Raw genomic sequence first — 20,741 nt, 5'->3', positions numbered from 1 at the left:
TAATAGTGAGGCGAAAGGAAGTCGCTAACTCACTATCACAGCAGAGCAGCAGGCCATTTAGTCAAATGTTCAGTCATTGTGAAACAAATGGTTACCTTATACTGTAGTTCTATCTATAAAACAAATGCAATTGTTTCGGATTTTTTCAACACTCATGCAAAAGGCCCGAAAATATGGAGCAACCTTTTTTCAAAGAGAAACGGTAACTTTCAACACAATAAAAATTCTAAACTAGTGTTAGCATTCATTAGTGGGATTTGGGACCTAGCCCTGCTGCAAATAGCCAATCTGTGTGAGTACTTGATGACCCTCCAAAAAGGTTTCTTATTGCCTCTAAATTCCACAAAATGGCGGCGACCTCTCCTTTTGTCCAAATGAAGCTCCCCCACTGACTTTGACATAGTTCCTTAGTGTCAACATGACCATGAGGTGGTGCCAAACCAAAAGTTTTATTGATTCTGCCTGACCACGATTTTTCTGTGAAGGTGAGAATTTGCAAATGCGAAATCATGAACACACTGATGTAAACTGCATGGTTATGACTTTCCTTTCTTAAAGGTTGTACATCAACTGTCTTTAAACTGCTAACTGTGCTGTCCAAACCGACGGAGAGTTCATTTTCTTGTTGTAATCCACCGCTGCATGTGGATGTCTTCTTTCTGACAGGTTGGTCAACAGCTTGAGTTTGAAGAAGCTTCTAGCGGGGAACAATCGTTTGTCGAGATTGCCAGACCTGCTCGACCACGTTCCCTTGGAAGTCTTGGACCTCCAGCACAATAAGCTAGGAGAACTCCCAGAGAGTCTCTTCTTCAAGGCCTTAAAGTGAGTCCCATTAATCTCTTTAAATCCCCCATCTTGTCATGAATGGGTTTTTTTTGGTTTATTCTTCGTGTTTTTTTCCAAGGTGTATCCGTTCTCATTGTTTGGCGAGTGTGTATGGAATGGTGGCGGTCCAGATCGATGAACTAAACTGCAACGTGAGCTAGATTTCGCCGACTGTTTCCTGTGAGCTAAATCACTTAACACCCATTAGTGCTCTAATGGACTTTTGTGTCTCAAATGCTGAGACGGAATCATGGCGGATTCGCTGTGCAGGATCATCTTCCTGGCCTGTTTTTTTTTTTTTAAATGATGTTACAATATAGGACACAGCTACACTCAAGAGACAGGCCAACAGGTTGTCAGTATCTCAAAGGCCCACCAAAAGCTGGGGCAGCTTTTGGCGTCGATTATGAGGGAGAAAAATGCCAAGCCATTGGTCGTCGGACGAGTTCAAGCACCTCACATTCAAAGAGAGGATGTATTTGTATGATATAGAGAGTATGTGTGTCATAGTAGGTGGTAGAAAGTGCATGTCACTTGAGAAATGACGCAGTTGATGGAGTGAATTTCGAATGCTACTGTATGTATAAAAGCCACTGATGCTCAACTCACGCCATGTGAGGAGTCAGTGTTAATTACAGTGCGTTATTTTCCCATTAAAAACCCTTTCTCGGTCTTGTTTATGTGTTTTTATAGTTTGAGGTGTCACCAAAGCAAAAAAAAAAAAAGTCACATCCGAATCACCGTTTCGTTTCACAAAGAGTTAATTTTCCACACTTTTTGGTGGAAAAAAGATATTTTCAATGAAAACAACCCTGCAGTGGCAACACAAATGATCAGAAATATTGCTGAGAAGGGCTCACTCTCAAGACATACTTTCAGAAATTGGCAGATAACAAATTTACTGCTTGTTTAATTTCACACTTGATGGGTGAGCAGATGTGCAAATATTTGTATACAAGCCATTTAAAAAAATACACTTCCGTAATATATCCCTTGAGGATTATAGAAGAGTAGCAAGTACTGTACCTCATATCACCTTAGTTGAATCCCCCCCCAAACACACACACACATACACACACACACTTCATTTTTATTTATAATGGGAAATTCAACTTTTCGTCAAATACAAGCATTTTCTCCTCATAAACAAAGTGAATACTGTACCGAGCATTTTAGAAAGTAGCTAGGCAATATAAAGCTTCATTTAAATGCAAATGCTTTGAACATCCACTCAGCATGACTGAAAGCGCAAACCAAAGTTTTAGAACCACCATTCAATATCATCCAAAGCAAAGTATAAAACACAATCAACATATCGTTCAATGACTAGTGCTCTCACACAAACTTGTATTGGATGTCTTGCGATTTTACAGTTGTACCTGGTGCCCATAAAAACGAATGACGTGTGGAATGATTTGTTTTTTCACCCCCTTCACAGTCTAAAACATTTAAACGCATCCGCCAATAACCTGGAAAGTATTCCTCCCAGTGGCCAATCAGACGACAGCCTAAGTACGCTGCAGGAGCTCTACCTGACGAGGAACAACCTCAATGAAAATTGCGGCGCTCTGCTGGTAGGACACCACAACCTGAGGGTCCTGCACATAGCCTACAACCAGCTGCTCTCATTCCCTGCCAGGTTTGTTCAACGTTGAGTACACTGGACCTGTACAACCAAATGCAGTAGTATATAGGAGCCACCTAAAAACAATAACCCCTTCATGATGAACGCTAGAATACTTTAGTGTACTTGGTCCACCTATTGATTGAAAACAAGTTTTATTCCGAAAGAGTCTTTTTAATATATTGTATGTAAGGCTGTTATTGTGAATGAAAATGGATGAAATAACCAACTAAAATTGGGAAAACATTTTCGTTAACAAAAACAAAAATAGTGATGAAAATGCTTTTAAAAAATGAAATCAACTGAAATTACTTTTTTCTGTTTATAAAACTAACTATATTTAGTAACTATAATTATAGTGAAAACGTCCTTTGTTTTCATCTTTTAATCAATTAACCTGAGTTTTCGGGTTTCGTTTTAAATGTATTTATTTCGGTTTTGCCGCACATGCAGAAAGAAGAAGAAAGGTTTAACAGTTGTTTGAGAATTTTAGTTTACGTCATAACTCAATATTTAATAACTTAAAAAAATAATACTCCACATATTGAACAAAAAAATTAAACTGATACTAAAACCAATTAATTAGGTTGTAAATTAGGTTACTTTGTATTACAATTATCATTGATTCTAAAATGATAATGCATTTATTTTAAAGTATCATGTCCGAACATGATGAATCCTTGTGAATAATAATATTTATGATTACATTAGGGCGGCCCGGTAGTCCAGTGGTTAGCACGTCGGCTTCACAGTGCAGAGGTACCGGGTTCGATTCCAGCTCCGGCCTCCCTGTGTGGAGTTTGCATGTTCTCCCCGGGCCTGCGTGGGTTTTCTCCGGGTGCTCCGGTTTCCTCCCACATTCCAAAAACATGCGTGGCAGGCTGATTGGATGCTCTAAATTGTCCCTAGGTGTGAGTGTGGGCGTGGATGGTTGTTCGTCTCTGTGTGCCCTGCGATTGGCTGGCAACTGATTCAGGGTGTCCCCCGCCTACTGCCCGAGACGGCTGGGATAGGCTCCAGCACCCCCCGCGACCCTAGTGAGGATCAAGCGGTTCGGAAAGTGGATGGATGATTACATTATTGATGATGAGAAAAAAAATGCTGATTAGCCCTATTAGAATCTCATCTAATCTTTTAAGTGTGAGGATAAGAAGGTAGAAGCTGTTCCCTTCTCTCTCTCTGATATTGTATTCTCAACCAGTTGAATGAAGCAACTGACCTAACTGTTCATCTGTGTCTATACGCTATGACCTTGCCCAAGGGGAAAGAGGCAGACATTGCTTCGAAGCTGCCATCTGGTTGTACAGTATTTAACAGGCACAATTCCTGAAGCAAATTAACTTTCACACAACGATTTACTGGGATGCACAATCGGAAGATCTCCTGTAGAATACACTGTACGGACAAATGTAAACAGCTTACGTTTGTTTTTTTTGTCATGGCAGGATTTCTTATTCAAATCATGTTAGACCCCCGGGCGGCCCGGTGGTCGATTGGTTAGCAATTCGACCTCACAGTGCAGAGGTCGTGGGTTCGATCCCGGCTCCGGTCTCCCTGTGTGGAGTTTGCATGTTATCCCTGTGCCTGCGTGGGTTTTCTCCGGGTACTCCGGTTTCCTCCCACCTTCCAAAAACATGCACAGCAGGCTGATTGAACACTCCAAATTGTCCCGAGGTGTGAGTGTGAGCGCGGATGGTTGTTCGTCTCTGTGTGCCCTGTGATTGGCTGGCAACCAGTTCAGGGTGTCCCCCACCTACTGGCCAAAGACAGCTGGGATAGGCTCCAGCATGCCCCGCGACCCTTGTGAGGATGAAGCGGTTCAGGAAATGGATGGATTATTGGATGAAAGAAGCCAGCCTGTGTGTTTGTAGTTTATACTTTTTGAGCACAAGTTGGTTGTGTTTCTTTGTCTTTAGTAAGCTGAGTAAGCTGGAGCTGCTTGAGGAGCTCAACCTAAGTGGTAACAAGCTGAAGAGCATCCCCTCCACGGTGTCCAGCTGCAAGAAACTGCATACCCTCATTGCGCACTCAAATCAGATCAACGTCTTCCCGGAGATCCTCAACCTTCCTGAAATCAAGGTCAGACAGTTGGGTTTTTGGGGGTGGGTGACATCACCAGACAAACGGGTCATGTTGTGTGTTTGTAGCTTGTAGATCTGAGCTGTAACGAGCTGACTGAGATCCAACTGCCTGAATCTCTACTGCCCAGCCTCCAGGAGTTGGATTTGACGGGCAACGGCGGCCTGATGCTGGAACACAACACTCTTAATCTCTTCAGGTGAGTACCCCACAAAGGTTTTTATGCACCTTGCCTTCGTATCCTGGACATGACTCGCTGCGGAAAGGGTTGAAAATCTTCAAGCAAATTTCTATGGGAATGGAAACTGAGGAATATTGGAGATATCCTAAATTGGAAACTTAAATTGATTAATTTACTCAAAAGGTATATACACACACACACACATTAGAGGGCATTATAGTACAGTGAACTACTGCCGCAACTAGTGAATATCCCTGAGTAATTGACGCCTCCGCCAAAAGGTTTGAATTACCTGTCGATGCCACAAAATGAGACCAAAGCACTTTTTTTTGTATTAGACAACACTGTTGCCTGACCGAATGAAGCCTCCCTTCAACATTGTTGCTTGGAACTAATATGCCACAAGATGGCGCCAAAGCAATATTTTTATATTCGACATGGCTTTGGCTGAATTAAAAACAACAAAAATCTGCGAATAGATGAATACTGTACTGGGAATATGAGATGTATCACTGTACGGTTCTTAATAGCTCCATTTTTTTCACTTCACTCAAACTGCGTCATATCCAAAGCTTGCTCATACAGTACTTCAAATTTTGGCTTGTAAAACAAAGCAAACAAAAGTCAACCAAGTCGAGGCACTTCTGAGGCAAGGTACGACTGTAATTGCCTGAAATCTGATTGGTTTTGGTCAGGATTATCCATCCATCCATTTTCCGAACCGCTTGATCCTCACTAGGGTCGCGGGGGTGCTGGAGCCTATCCCAGCTGTCTTCGGGCAGTAGGCGGGGGACACCCTGAATCGGTTGCCAGCCAATCGCAGGGCACACAGAGACGAACAACCATCCATGCTCACATTCACACCTAGGGACAATTTAGAGCGTTCAATCAGCCTGCCATGCATGTTTTTGGAATGTGGGAGGAAACCGGAGTACCCGGAGAAAACCCACGCAGGCCCGGGGAGAACATGCAAACTCCACACAGAGAGGCCGGAGCTGGAATCGAACCCGGTACCTCTGCACTGTGAAGTCGACGTGCTAACCAATGGACTACCGGGCCGCCCCGGTCAGGATTATATTAAAGTATATTTTCCCCGACTATATTTAACTACCCCATTAAGAGCCTAGCTTCAATTTTTTAAATTCCTGTAAAATCCCTGTTCATTTCCATAGAAAGTTTGCAACTTTGAACATTTTGCAACCCAAGATGTAACATTGTTCTTAAAAGAATTTCACAGATTCTTCAGCTTGATTTCTGGTGGTGAAAAGACTACCAGACCCAACTGAATTTTATCTTTGATTTTAAGTCACATCACCACATTGAAACTGGACCAGAAATCGACTGCAACGGGAGACTCGCAAAACGTCTCTGCTCCCTGGAGCCATGGGTACTCTGAAATGAGCGGCCAAAGGAATAAGTGAGCTTTTCAACTCCTTGCTATTTTTGAATGTCCGAAAATTCTACCCTGCTATACATAACGGCCAACCATTTGTCCAAATTATAATATCCAGATGAATAAATGAACAAATTGAGTCCTCATTAGTAAAGCAAAAATATATATTCTCTAACTCACCTTTTTAAAGGCATCTTTGTGTGTCTGAATACAGTACATGGACACCAACCTTGGTACATGCCAATTAATGAATCAATCAGCAATGGGAGAATCTTAAGTCTCAAGTGAGCTGGTGCCTATGCCAGCTGACTTTAGATGAGACAAACAATAACACATTTTGGGAGTGCGCATTTGAATTCAGATGTCATGGCCGCAACAGGTTGTGTGTGTCCGTGCTGGCCATCGACCGACTTGGAGACAGGGTGGAAGCATGTTACAGTATTTTCGACGGCGACCGCAATGAGGAGGTCCCTCGGCTGCTCCAGTGCACTATGGGTGACGTGCTGTGCGAGGAAGTGCAACATTCCAGTATTGACAGTGTGTATATGAGCAACACATTCCTAACTTCACACAGGTTTGTGCAGTTCCCCAAAATATCATCACTTTTCTGCAGTTAGTGTATCTCTGACCCTGGCTGTATGATTGACCAACGGAACAGGAAACTAGGGACGGTCGGCCAGAAATTGGGTGCCTCTGCCTTGCTGTGTTATATCCACCATGAGTCCTCAGAGCCAGGAGGCTACCTCAGTGTGACAGTGGCCAACGTGGGCACCTGCCAAGCGGTGTTGTGTCGGGACGGTCGACCTGTACCCCTCTCAAAGGTGTACAGCCTGGAGAACTGCACTGAGGAGATGGAGAGAGTTAAACTCAACAAAGCCATCATTACCGAGGTAATATTCTGATTACAGTGTGGAGAGTAGTCAGTGGCCACTCTGCATTAGATACTCTCCATGACCGCTCACTTGTCTTTAACCTGTTTTGAACCTTTAAGTCATCATCTGCTATGATATAAAGCAATGTATTATGTGCATTCTGTAACTGTGGTATCACACTGAACAGTTTGTTGATTTGTATTTGTTTTACTCTGATGTCTGCTTTGGGGTTGGTATTGCAAATTAGAATCTTTTCACGATTGCCTGACCCAGTCCTAGACAAATGAAAGTTAAAGAAATAAATACAAATGTTAGGATGGATATCTAGAAAATCGAATAAACGCTCAAATGACTTGCATTGTGAGTCCTCTGACAAACCTGCTTCGCAAACATTTTCTGCATGCAAATGTCAGATGCGACCAAAAAAAATAGAGTAACTATTTTTCGACATCTATTGCAGACCCCATTCCAATTCTAAAATTCGAGTGTAAAAAAACAACTGGTGGAAGTAAAACTAATTCTTTATTATTATCAGTCATAACCTTAAGAATGAGTGACGAAAGTGTCCTGTGTTCTGGGTAGTTGTAAACCATGAAAACAAGTGAATTGTAATTCGCAGAGTTTTTGAAGGTGAGTTTTGTGTGATTTTGAATTATACAACCTCGCGGCTGTTTGACTTGAGAGGTTCCGCCTTTAGTCCAAAAGGCTGCTTCGATATGCCTCGGTGGGGGTGGTCACTGTAAGGTGCAGTTTTGTGGCTGGTGAAAGGACCGCCCTGACGTCGCTGTACTCAGGGAAATGTCCCTTCTTGAGATGCAAAAAAACCCCCACTGACTCTGCACCCGAAGAAGCTGCTCTCAGATGTTATGTCATGTGCCTGTGCAAAGGCTGCTTTGTCTCTCCAATGTTGAGGTCACTCCTCACTCCACTCCACTGCATGAGATGTAGAACTGAAGTAGCCTTTTGGACAAAAGGTGAAAGGTCTTCAACAAACAAGAGAAGTCCAGCTGCTTCAATTCAAACATTGCACATCACCATGACCTGGACGACCCGAGAATCTGCACAGACAATAAACGAAAAGACTAGACGGCGAGAGCTTTTTCTGGATTGCAGTCTGCTTGCTACAAATGAAAATGTTTCATCTATCATGAATATTTGGCTTGATATTCACAGTCACACATGCCTTACCCCGAGGAATTGTCTCTTTTCTAGGATAACAAAGTGAGCGGTGTGACATGCTGTACCCGCCTGCTGGGCTGCTCTTATCTGTCTCCGTGGGTGCTTCCGAAGCCCTGGGTGCACACCGAGCCGCTCTCATCCCTGGATGAATTCTTGATCCTGGGGAATCGCGCGCTGTTTGAGCGCGTATCCTACCAGGAAGCTGTGTGCACAGTTCAGGCCATGCGGGATCCGCGCGCCGCCGCCAAAAAGCTTTGCACGCTGGCCCAGAGCTATGGCTGCAAGGACAACATTGGGGCTGCGGTCGTGGCCTTGAACATTGCCGAGGACAGCTGCACTTGCGAGACACCCGTTTACACCACTGAACCCAGGGGTCCCCCTCCGGGCCCTTTGGCTGTATGCATGACGCCGGCCCCAAGTGACACAGCTACTTTGTCATCCACTAGCGGGGTGGTCTCCGAGTTCAACAGCGAGACGTCAGCGTCAGAGGTGGGCAGCGAGGCGGGCTCCACCGCCTCCGATGAGCACCCAAGCTCAGGAGTTGCGCCACGTCCCGAGAGACGTTGTAGCCTGCACCCGGCTACGACGCTGTGCGGTATCATGGTCCCAGGCTCGGTCGGGCTGGGGGGCCACATGGGCCCGTTCCAGCGGCAACCTTCCTGCGCCACGTTCTCCAGCAACCATTCTGACAACGGTTTGGACAGCGACGATGAGACTCCTCTAGAAGGCGTCATCTCCAATGGCAGCAAGCTAGAAGTGGAGGTGGACATTCACTGCTGCGCTTTCCAGCTGCGATCAGGGGCCTCCGAGAGCCTGAAGGACACAGCCTTTGAAAAGCGATTGTCTGATTATCCGAATGGCAAGATGCGCAGGCAGAATAGTGTGGTGGTCTCCGCGACCAATGGCTGCCTGCTGGCTGTTTGTGGCAGAGAGCTCGCGGACTTGAAGAAATCACCTTCGACTTCGTGTCTGTTCGGGAAGAAGCTGTCCAACGGCTCTGTGGTGGCCCCCGAGGACAGTCATAATCTCATCGAGGTGGCCCTGGAGGCACCTAAAAAGAAGTCCGGGTATTTCACTGCGCCGGCACAGCAGGATCCCGAAGACCAGCTGATTGTGCCTCCTTGTCTGGAGCAGGAAGTCAGAGAGCAGCTAAAAGGCCAGAGCTCTCTGGTCTCAGCCCCCTCTGCGCCGTCCACACCCCCTTCTGTTAAAGACGCAGGGTGGGATCAATCACAACCCCCTACTCCCTTTGCCCTGAGCCTGGTACCAGGTCCTGGAGCGACCCCAATCGTAAAGCCTGAGGTCTATGATACCGCCCTGTAAAAGGGGGAACATAGCACAGCCTGGCTGCCATGCTGTTAATGTGCCATCCCAGGGAAGTAGAGGAGATTCGTCCATTGAGAAATTAGTGTGAGATTCAAGGGGAAATTCTCTTTGCATCATGCGAGCGAGACGCTTTTTGCCTCAAGCCTGAAACTGTCAAACTTATCCTCTCACTTTGGGATTGCCCAGGACTGTGCTCAGTGCGGGTCACATTCTTCTAGTCCAAGTGCCTACTGGAGATGACTCAGCCTCAGAGTTCCCAGACTACACGGCTGTTTTAGAGTAGAGCTTCTTACTGAGACCTGGAGGAAGGACAATGAAGTTGACACAGCTCGCCCTCCGCTTCCTGTAGCTTATACAAGAAAATACACATAATGTATGCCATTCAGTCTCAAATGGGCCCGTTCCCATCAAACCTCAATTCAGTTGAGTTAGGTCTGGTTTTTGTTTGTATTGCGGGATAAAAACGGTCGATCGTGTCGTTGCCAAAACTCAGAATGAGTCCTGATTGCACCTTTTAACTCATTCAGTACCAGCCAATTCTAGACCAAGTCTGAAAAGACGTTTAAAAACGTCTTTGGGAGTGAATGAGTTAAACTCAACGTCGTCTAAATCTTTCCCAGTAATTGGACTGCATACAGAAAAATTGAAGGATGACGAGCCCACTTTGATATTCTCCACCTTTTGTTTATTAAACTTGCTAAAACCAATCCAATGTAAATTAAGATCAGTTAAATACATTCAAAGGAAGAGCAGCCTCAAACATGTCTCAGCTTTGTGTTATAGTGAACAGAGCAAATATTTTCAATTAGTGCATGGTAATTTTACAACTTTTATCAAAGTTTAATATTTTAAAAATGATAGGACACTCTAAATTATCCCGAGGTGTGACTGTGAGTGTGAATGGTTGTTGGTCTATGCGTGCCGTGCGATTGGCTGGTAACCAGTTCAGCGTGTACGCCCCCCCCCCCCCCCCCCACACACACACACACCCTGATGACAGCTGGGATAGGCTCCAGCATGCCCCGCAACCCTTGTGAGGATAAAGCGGCTCACATAATGGATGGATGGAAGATAGATTTTTTTTTTTTTTGAGCATGGCCCTAATTCTCCTTCGCAAACGGGTCCCAGGCAAAGCTTTGGCCACCCCTGTTCAAACCCGCAGACCTGGATTCACCAATCCAGCATTGAGCATTTTTCACACCAACTCTGACATAGTTCTAGCTTGTGAGCCAGAACAAGTCAGAGTTGGCCTCACTCTTCACTTACATGCACTTGTAATGCAAATGTCACTTGTGGAAGCCGTCAAGAATTTGACAATATATTTTCTGTTAACTACTATTTTTTATAGTACAATACTATGTTTTTTTTTCTTGACTTATTTTGAAATTGAATAACTTCCTGAATGTTATGCTCCAGATAAATTGCCACACGCACTTTGCTACTGATAATGTGACATCAGACCAATTCTCATGCCACCCCGGTCGGAAGGTCCCCCAAAAATGCTGCGTGTTGCTGTAATTTAGGGCTGGGAATAGAATTTGACCTTAAAAAAAGACCTGCATTTTTTTAAAACATCCTCACAAAAGACATTTTGATTTGTCTCTCTGCAATAGGTGAATGCTACGCGTCATTCTAATAACCGGTATGTGCTGATATCAAGATTGAAATATTCGGAGCAATGCGCCTTGACTTGATGCGATGAAGGCAGCTATGCAAAGTTGTGTGATCCTATCTCGATTAAAATGAACAAAAAAAGACAAAACGGAAAAAGTCTGAAGAAATAACAACATTGATTATTGGTGCTAGACCAAAATTACAGTCAAAAATGTTTCAAGTTTGGAGCGCATTTCCAATGTTCATACGAAATGGTAAATGGGACAACAAAACTCAATTCACGTCCTTTAGCGCAAATTCAGTTGTAGCTTGAACACATTTTTACTGTTCCTCCTTTACTCAGGCAGATACAGTGACACCGTGCTTATTTGCGGTTTGGTATTTTCTTTGAGAACTCACTATTTTTGCGGTCACGACAAAGCTATGAATAACATAAATATATTACTTTACCGCCATCTTCTGGCATCTTGGAGCCAAGCAACTTTGTTCAACTGAGAGGAGCTGCTTCATTTAGTCGGGCCGTTGCATTGTCTAATAGTTTTTTTCACAGATTTTGGCTAGTCGCAGCAGTGTTTGTCTCCTGTCTCTCGTAAATAGAATCAAATTGCGAAATCTGCGAGGAACTGACGGCCCCAAAAAGGTTCCGAACTGTCTCTTGATGTCACAAGATGGTGGCAAAGCACAACTTTTGACTAAAATTCCTCAACTCACTTCAGCATAGTTCTTTGGTACCAAGATGCCAAGGAAGATGGTTCCAAAGTAATACTTTGTGTTGGCTTTTCTCAACAAATAAGCTATAGGTTGTGGCAGTCAAAAGGAGCACGCACGATTGACTGTAAACACATCTTTATTCCACGACTGCCAACAAGTGGGTCTAAACAATTACAAATTTGCGGCAAAGACATTCACATAAACACCCCCCCCCCCCCTACTGTATGCCTGCTGGGTGAGAAGCATGGTCCTAGTGTCCGCCACAAGGTTACCCCAAAAAGATCACGCAAAAAGGTGAATTTGCAAAAGCTGTGGTCGAGTGTGTGTGTGTGTGTGTGTGTGTGTGTGTGTGTGTGTGTGTGTGTGTGTGTGTGTGTGTGGAGCTAATTATAATGCAGGCCGATGACTCTTGGTTCATAGTGCCAAAAGAGAAATTGTATGTTAAGGAGACCAAAGTCAGGTCAATTGCACAGGTCACACTGCCAATTCGACATATTGTTTTGGCGTTGTAGTGCAGTTGTGTCATTGCATAGTTTTGCTTTCCAGCGTTCCCTTTCAGCCTTAAAGCATTGCCGCTCACTTGGTGGTAAAAGGAAGATGAGCCATCGGTTGAATCCCACTCATGTCCTGTTTATTGTCTCTGAAGCCTTAATTGTCTTTCTCTTTTTACTTGTCATCTTCATGGATTCAACCCTAATTACTAAAGCACTTAGTACTGAGTTTAGTCTGTGAGAATGTGATCCTCATTGTGTGTTTGAGTGAATCATATAACCTACAGAGTGCTGAAAGCCCTTGATTTCCCTTACTGTCACATTTTCCCTCCAGTAATCATTTTTACAGTACCACAAGCTCCATAAAAAATTGCATGAATTGCAAAGCAACATCCTTCGATATAAGGAACTCTACTTGGTTAAAATTCCTGCACAACTGCGCATCACAACGGTTAATAAAATGTGAAACAAAATGAAGAGGCACCTTTTGTGTTATGTAAACTGAACAGGCAGTTGCTGGAGTCATTGGGGAAAAACACGCACTCTCATCGTTCACCAAGTCCTAACTATAAATATTGAGACATTGTGCAAGTAATGAATTACTGAGAATTCATTTGAACCAAAACTGTACTGATCACTTCTTTTTTTTTGTGCTGAGGCCAAATCGAGTCACCTTATTTTGAGTATCAGTGTGTGTCTTAGTTAAATGTACAATGAGTCAATGTCGCGTCAGATGGTGCTCAACTCTGCTCATCTACAAACAATGATTAATTGCCTCGGCAAATGCAACCGGTGGGTCACAAGTTTGCTTGTCACAAAATAAGTCACGCGCATTAGACTTCTATTTAAAGGCAAATCGTTTAAATATGTTACATTTGCTTGTCTTTTATCCCTGACAATGATGCCCAGTGAGCTCTTTGGCCATACTTTTCCTTCTTGTATCCTGTGTCCTTTGCAGTCATTAAGTTTGTAGTATCTTTCGACTTACCCTGAGTGTCCATGTAAGCAAAATGTTTCCGTATCTAACACTGTGCCTATTTTCTTCTGTGAGCTGTGGATGAGAGAGAAAGAGTTTGGTCATTTCAAACACAAGCTTTGTGAACAGAGGTGGTGCGCACTACACAGTGCTTTGGCTGCTGAATAGACAAATGAACTGCTGCATGAGAGCCAGCCCTGTTTTAAATAAATAAATTCGTTTTTCACCTGATGCCGATTAGCGGAAAAATACACGATCAGATTGAGATTGTTGCTGCTTTTTCAGATACCAGTCACCAGACTGACAGAATAATGAAAACAATAAGTACATTAGGGAAATGTCAAAAACATCTTGAAAGTATAAAAAAAAAAAAAATGTGTGTTGAAAGTGTGCAGAATCGGCTAATAGTACATTAAAAATGTTATCTCAGGCAAGACAATAAGCACCTCCTCGTTGTTTACACAGCGCATAATAGTGCAGTGGATATGAAAAGTCACACACCCCTAATTCAAATACCATTTTTTTGTGATATGAAACATTAGAAAATTAATCGTTTAAAAACCTTTTCCAAATCTTTTTGGGAGGAGAAATAAAAATAAACAACAGAGATAATGGCGTTTCACAAGTATACACACCCTTTTATACTTGAGGAAGTGGTTTTGTTCAGTATTAACCGGACAGATTCAAATTCAATCAAGTAGGAGTCAGCACACACACACACACACACACACACACACTGTTTTAAGTGCCTCTGATTAACCCCAAATAAATGCCAGATGTTCCTGCCATTTTGTTTTGTGTTGTGCAAACACGAAATGGTATTTGTAGCTTTTCATACCGGTAATTACTGTACAGCCACCTCAAGCTAAGGCCCCACTTTGAGAATAAGAAAATAGCGCAAAAGCATGATACCGCTTTATTTTGAGTTTGGAAAGAAAAAATATTGGGCTTATTTTTTTTATATCACAAAAACCTGACATTTGGACAGAGGTGCATGGACTTACGTCTACTACATTACGAAATGTTATCATTTTTGCAGCACCTCAAATTCATCATTTTGTGAGTGTGACTGACTGATAAATTTAACAAATAAGTGTGTTTGGTTTGTTCCTCATTCAACGCCTGACCAGCATTGCACAGCCACACATTCTTTGCTCATTAAAAAAAAAAAAAATTCACACACAATGTACGACATTATGACTTAATATAATTATGTCTCCTAGTGTACATGTTCATCCAACACATTTGTGTAATGTAATATATGCCAAATGTGTGTGTACATACAGGGAGGGAGCACAGGCGAGTGGGATACAGTCCAGTGCATTTATTGACAATATTCCCTTTAATTCTTTAGTGGAGCGGGTCCAGTAGTGTTCTTCTTATGGCCATGTCGCATTATAGTCGAAACCCATGTGGAAACCTCTTTAAGTTGCAAAGTGTCTGTGTTTGTGTGTACAATGAAGCACGTCGACTATTTGTGCAGTAAGTGGATGCATGTTGTTGTGATTATTGTGAATGGGAATGATCCAAGACACGGCGGTTGTTGAACATGTGACCAAAGTAGCCCTTACTCGATCTCCAGGTTCCTTTATATTTTCTAGAAAGGCCTGACTATTTTATTTTTCTTGACACCAAGGAGCTGATTTTTATTTTTGTACTTCATTGCAAATTAATATCACCCTCTCCACTATGGAATTCCAAATGATGAGGTGTCATTTTCGTACTGGATGATGCTAAATATAACTGTATTTAATGTTGACGGCATGCTCTCGATATCAACATAAAATATATGTATGTGTAAACTATTTTGTTTATGCAACATGGAGCATAACTAACATTTTTAAGGTTGGCATTCTAGCATGCAAATTGCTGCTGGTGTTTGTTAATTTTAAGATTACTAATTAGAGAACGTTTAGAAAGAGTGACAACGAGACACATGAGAGGTCATCATTTTATTTCAAATGCTGCTAAGTAGCAATAACATTTTTACTGACTCGTTTTTGTCCGGCTTGCCCAGCATATAACGATCATTTTACACTACCATCCTGTTTTGTTTGTTTGTTTCATTTTGACATGTGTATTATTACTCCCGTCTGACATTAGTGAAGAAGAGTCCATTTCAAGTTGTCCACATAATTGTGCAGAAAATAAACCCTTTATAAAATAAAAAGCTTACTTGTTCCATATTTAGATTATTATTATGTATAATGAGCAGGACGGTGGTTGCCCGCTTAGCGCCGTCCACCTCACAATACAGAGGTCATGGGTTAGATTCCAGGCCGGGGCCCGGCTTTGCTGTGCGGAATTCGCATGTTCTCCCCGTGCCTCTTTGGGTTTTCTCCGGGTACTCCGGTTCACTTCCACATTTCAACAACATGCATGGTACATTAATTGAACACTTTAAACCAGGGGTGCCCATTACATCGGTCGCGATAGACCGGTAGCTCGCTGACAGGGCCCAAGTCGTTCACGAGGTGTGTTTGGTAAAAAACACAAACAATCATTTAAGATAAAAAATATTTTAACAATAAGATAAAATAAAGCAGGTCACCCTAGCGCCCAGCAGTCTGCAATTGCAATTTACGATCACAGATGTTGCGATATATACAGGAGAGAGAGAGAGAGAGAGAGAGAGAGAGAGAGAGAGAGAGAGAGAGAGAGAGAGAGAGAGAGATATATATATATATATATATATATATATATATATTGAGCACAACAGCAAAAATGCTGTAGTCTGTCAGTCTATTTTGGGCTTTTTATTCGTTGTATTTTATAGTGTATATAGTTTCTGAAATTCTTCATCCACCAGAAATTGGCAGTGTTTATCGTTGTAGAACATATATATATATATATATATATATATATATATATATATATATATATATATATATATATATATATATATATATATATATATATTAGGCGACACTCGTGAGGTTAAAGCCGTTCAGATAATGGATTATATACTGTATGGATATAATTAATAAAGTACGCCTGCCATCTGTTGGCGGAACACAGAATGACAGCTCTAGCAATGTGTTTGACCGACGACTCCAGGTTAGTATTAACATGGCTAAAATGGGTAATAATAGCAAAATGATTGCCTCTTCAAAAAGGTTTGGGTCATTTTAGAATAGTGGTATTTTTCACCTCAGTTTTTAGTACTTGATTATGTAACTTCACTCAAGTGTTAATTACTTTGATTGCAGGAGACACCAAAAGTCTACAAAGAAAAATAAACATTTCTAGATTCAAAAGATGTTTAATAAATACACAGAAGTATAAAATACACTTAAATGGAAACAGAACACGAAAATGCTACATGTAAAAAATAAATAAATAAATAATAATAATAAAAAAAAGCCCAAAATGAAATGACAGACCACGGTGAACATTTCTAGGTTCAAAGTTGTTTAATATAGACACAGATGTACACAATACACTTGTATGTAAATGGAATACAAAAATATTATATAAAATACAACGAATAAAAAGCCCAAAATAGACTGACAGACTACAGCATTTTTGCTGTTGTGCTCAAGGCAAAACTAATATAAAAAGATTGATTTGCTGCCATTATGCGTGCCAGGAAATGACAGTGTTGCCTTTAAATCCAAAATTAATTCATTCCGCGACCATGCTCATAACCTAAAACAAGCAGACTGTATCACATATCAACTGGGGGTAGTATAAAATGGGCGTACAGATATTTAGTACTGTATTGAAGGCTCAGCACTTCCCTTGGCCTCTCAGGTTGGCAATAATAATGATTGTTCTTCAAAGAGGAAAATAATACATGCCTGTGAGTATTATTATATTATCTACCTGCATCTGTTACTGCAACTCTTGTGTTTAGATATTCTTTGCTTGCAGGATGGCAACACTGCCACAAATGCTAACTGAGCCCGTGTGCCAATAGTTTCCCATTGTATGACAGCATTGAGATACAGTTGTTTTTATGGTTCTTTTAAATCCACAACATGTACTTCCTCTTTGTTTTATATTTAGGCTGACAGTAACCTTGAGCTGAGAGTGACAATGAACAGCTTGGAGCCTCTTTTTTGAAGGTTATTTTCTACTACTACTACGACTACTACTTTGTCCCCATTTCATGCGAGCAAGGAGAGCAAACACAAAAGTGTGTAAAAGTTTCACTGATTCAATACAACCAGTTTATTACGATACAGTCTAAGTTTTACTTTAACTGTCCTCAAAAGCGATCATCCACATTTGTCTTTTGCTTCTTCATTTCTCGCACAGTGCGGAAAGCTCTGACGGCCAACACGGCCCCGATGATGAAGACAAAGACGCCCAGCACGCCGAAGAGACCCGCGGCGATGTCCGCACCGTGAAACTGGCACTCGAAGCCCTTGTGACCTCTGCTCTTGTACATGCGCTCCCTCTCCTGGCAGATGGGGTTGTTGTAGTTTTCCTGCAGTTTGATAAAGAAGAAGGCCAGAGCAGCAATGTAGCCCAAACCGACAAGAAGGTTGATCAGCGCTTCGACCAGGAGCACGGGCGGGTTGCGGTAAGGCACTCGGAAAATTCCCAGGGGCGAGCATGGCCAGAGCGTAGATCATGACTATCCCGGCGCACGCCATGGCGAAGGCGTACGGAGGCCTCTTGAGCTCATTGAACAATTGGTCCAGCTCCTTGACGCGTTCCGCTTCGGCACCTTGGAAGGCACCGGCTCCGCCAAAGTGATAGTGGTAGATGCCGCCCAGGCTGGCCAGGTCACGATAACCGCCATTGTTGCTGTGAGGCACGCCAGCGCAGATAATGAGCAGAAGATTGACAAACACCTCCATTAGCTGACAAAGGCCTAGAACAAGCGGGAGAAACAAAACATCCTAAAAAATCAAAGATACAAAACTGCAAAACTGAGCTTAGACAGGGAAAAAGGAATGAAATTATGAATTGTATATAACTTATTTAATAGACTATTGATAGCTTCAGTCCTGCTGTGAACAGAAGAGACGAGACAACTTTATTGAGTAAAGTAGATTAATTTGTTTGCCTCAAAATTCTACATACACCAGGCCATAAAGTCAGGCACTGAGATAATCGCATATTTGCCCATTTTTTTCTGAAATGTTCAAGATTTTTTCTTTCTTTCTTTTTTTGTTCTTTAGGGAGGGATTTCCTTAACCATTAGATTTTTTTTCTTTCTTACCGCCAATGCATTTCCATGGCTATCAGTTATACACGGATTTCTGCTATTCGCGGGACAGCCCAATCCCCATCCCCCGAATAGCAGGGGTCCACTCTCTTTCATTTTGGAATAAATCTGTAACTTAAAATGTATAAAGGAATACTTTCTGGATACACTACGATATAATCAAAGCCCAAGCTACAGAATGAAAACACAGCAAGTGGCTACCTCTTTTGCCATCAAACAACACAACTTACCTCGGCTGGTGAGGATGTATCGCAGATTGTAAAGATCTTGTCTGGGTCGTTGTTCATAATTTTCATCGTCAGAGTAATACACTGAGGGCTGTCCATACCTGTCAGGAATATAACATCAAAATGAAAAGTGGACTGTGGGAATGCAGCCATCATTTTTTTTTTTTTGGAACTGAGCATCCTACCAATGAACCAGGCCAGATCAAATTTGATTTTGCATTAATAGACAATACCAACAACACATATTACAAAAACAAAGTGCATGTGAGGTGTAATTTCTGTCCACCTGGGGTTACCACCCTCATGTTCTACTTTGTAGTATCTGTGACTTTGCGTGGCTTTAAAAGGTGGTGCCTGGCCTGGTGAGTGACATGGGAGTTAGCGAATGGCAATGTAGATTTGTGACCTCAGGTTAGCGGCTGGCTGTTAGCTGGCTAATGGTTTGCTAGTCTGCATGTTGAGAGCAAGGGTGAGTGAGTGTCATTTGTGGGCCATAGAAGCTCATGTATGAATGTGCTTATTGCTTATTAATTACGTCTTTCTATTGATCATTAAAGTGACTAAAAGTACACTGCCGGTTGTGTCTATCCTTCACCACTTGCTGGGGTATTACAATATGTCCTAGCTAGCAGTGGTGGCCAATATTAAAGGAGCTAAATATGTTGCCTTTGTGTCAACGATTCTATGCTCACTGTTGTGTAGCCATTTATTCAGTAAGATTAGTCCATTTGGAAAAATCATCCCAACATAGCTTCGATGCAGAGATCTTGCGCCGACCTTTAATCATTTCAAACCTATTGGCCACGGTACGCATCATTTTATGACTTCAACCGTATATACTGAGTGATGATTGGCCAACTGCTTGACAGTCTGGGTTACTATATCTGGCTGCTTACAGTGTGGAGGGTCCTTCATGATGGTGGTCTCTGAAAGCAGGTTGAGGTGCACTTGTCACATCCCTCTGTTTAGGCCTCCTGTCACCAGCAGAGCCTCTCTCACCAGTGACTCTGGGCTTTTCTTTGTGATCTCTGCTGTCATACTTATCAATCTGCAATGCCCTGTGAGAGGAATCCTTGTCCTTGCTCTTGTAATCTGCGTATGCATCACTCCTCGGTTGGTATCTGCCCCTCTCTGGCATCTTCAATTGAGAACATACATTCTAATGCAGAAACTGTAGACTGATTTCATAAATAGCAATAGCTGTCTGACAATATTAGGTACACATGCACATTAAGACAATAGCTGCATTAATAAATCAGCCTTAAGACAAACAGATTTTTGAGCAAGAATTCCATATCCTTAATACCCATGTATTAGTCAGGTTTTTTGCCCTTACAAGTCAAACAATAAAGTGTAATTCGATGAAACCTGTCTTACTAACAATGTTTTTTTTCGACTATTAGTGCCACTTTGGCCTACTCGTATGCAATTAAACCTTACTGGTAAGCCTGTAAGGCAAAACAAAACAAAACTGCATTAGTAGGCTACTGTGTGCTACTTGTTATATATACTATTGATATTATGAAATTCTACTAGATAACATCATTAGAGAGGGCGGCCCGGTAGTCCAGTGGTTAGCACGTCGACATCACAGTGCAGAGGTACCGGGTTCAATTCCAGCCTCCCTGTGTGGAGTTTGCATGTTCTCCCCGGGCCTGCGTGGGTTTTCTCCGGGTACTCCGGTTTCCTCCCACGTTCCAAAAACATGCATGGCAGGCTGATTGAACACGCTAAATTGTCCCTAGGTGTGAGTGTGAGTGCGCATGGTTGTTCCTCTCTGTGTGCCCTGCGATTGGCTGGCAACCGGTTCAGGGTGTCCCCCGCCTACTGCCCGAAGACGGCTGGGATAGGCTCCAGCACCCCCCGCGACCCTAGTGAGGATTAAGCGGTTCGGAAAATGAATGAATGAATGAACATCATTAGAAATAACAGCAGCATGCTTGGGCACGGGTTTGTCTCGCTGGTAGCATGTAGCTGTACTACTTGGATACAAAGTCTTATTTGTGCGCATAAATGTCGTACAGTATTGGAAGATAGTAGTGGAACAAAACTATAAATGAGACA

The 20,741-nt window shown here is 42.5% G+C and overlaps 2 protein-coding genes across 4 annotated transcripts in view; one reads left to right on the top strand and one right to left on the bottom strand.

Annotated features, from left to right (window-relative positions):
* phlpp2 (PH domain and leucine rich repeat protein phosphatase 2) overlaps positions 1-15,441 on the top strand; it is a 43,568-nt gene extending 28,127 nt beyond the window's left edge. For all 3 annotated transcript variants that reach the window (XM_086106949.1, XM_086106948.1, XM_086106950.1), the window contains exons 12-19: positions 667-822; positions 2,264-2,464; positions 4,366-4,528; positions 4,597-4,727; positions 6,016-6,126; positions 6,482-6,676; positions 6,761-6,992; positions 8,187-15,441. In XM_086106949.1, the coding sequence (XP_085963075.1) occupies positions 667-822; positions 2,264-2,464; positions 4,366-4,528; positions 4,597-4,727; positions 6,016-6,126; positions 6,482-6,676; positions 6,761-6,992; positions 8,187-9,476 (2,479 nt within the window). In that variant the 3' untranslated portion in view covers positions 9,477-15,441. The remainder of the gene's footprint in view (positions 1-666; positions 823-2,263; positions 2,465-4,365; positions 4,529-4,596; positions 4,728-6,015; positions 6,127-6,481; positions 6,677-6,760; positions 6,993-8,186) is intronic.
* A 1,224-nt stretch (positions 15,442-16,665) lies between these two features.
* marveld3 (MARVEL domain containing 3) lies at positions 16,666-19,815 on the bottom strand. The gene is given in 4 exon segments (XM_086107779.1): positions 16,666-17,823; positions 17,825-18,093; positions 18,681-18,778; positions 19,574-19,815. Coding segments are annotated over 4 exon segments (951 nt in total). The 3' UTR covers positions 16,666-17,481.
* Positions 19,816-20,741: the final 926 nt, after the last annotated feature.

Source organism: Hippocampus guttulatus, chromosome 3 (genome assembly GCF_054856545.1).
Source record: "Hippocampus guttulatus isolate MCC_2025c chromosome 3, RoL_Hgut_1.0, whole genome shotgun sequence".
In the NCBI taxonomy this organism is placed as follows: domain Eukaryota; kingdom Metazoa; phylum Chordata; class Actinopteri; order Syngnathiformes; family Syngnathidae; genus Hippocampus; species Hippocampus guttulatus.
This window is presented reverse-complemented; position numbering and strand designations above follow the sequence as displayed.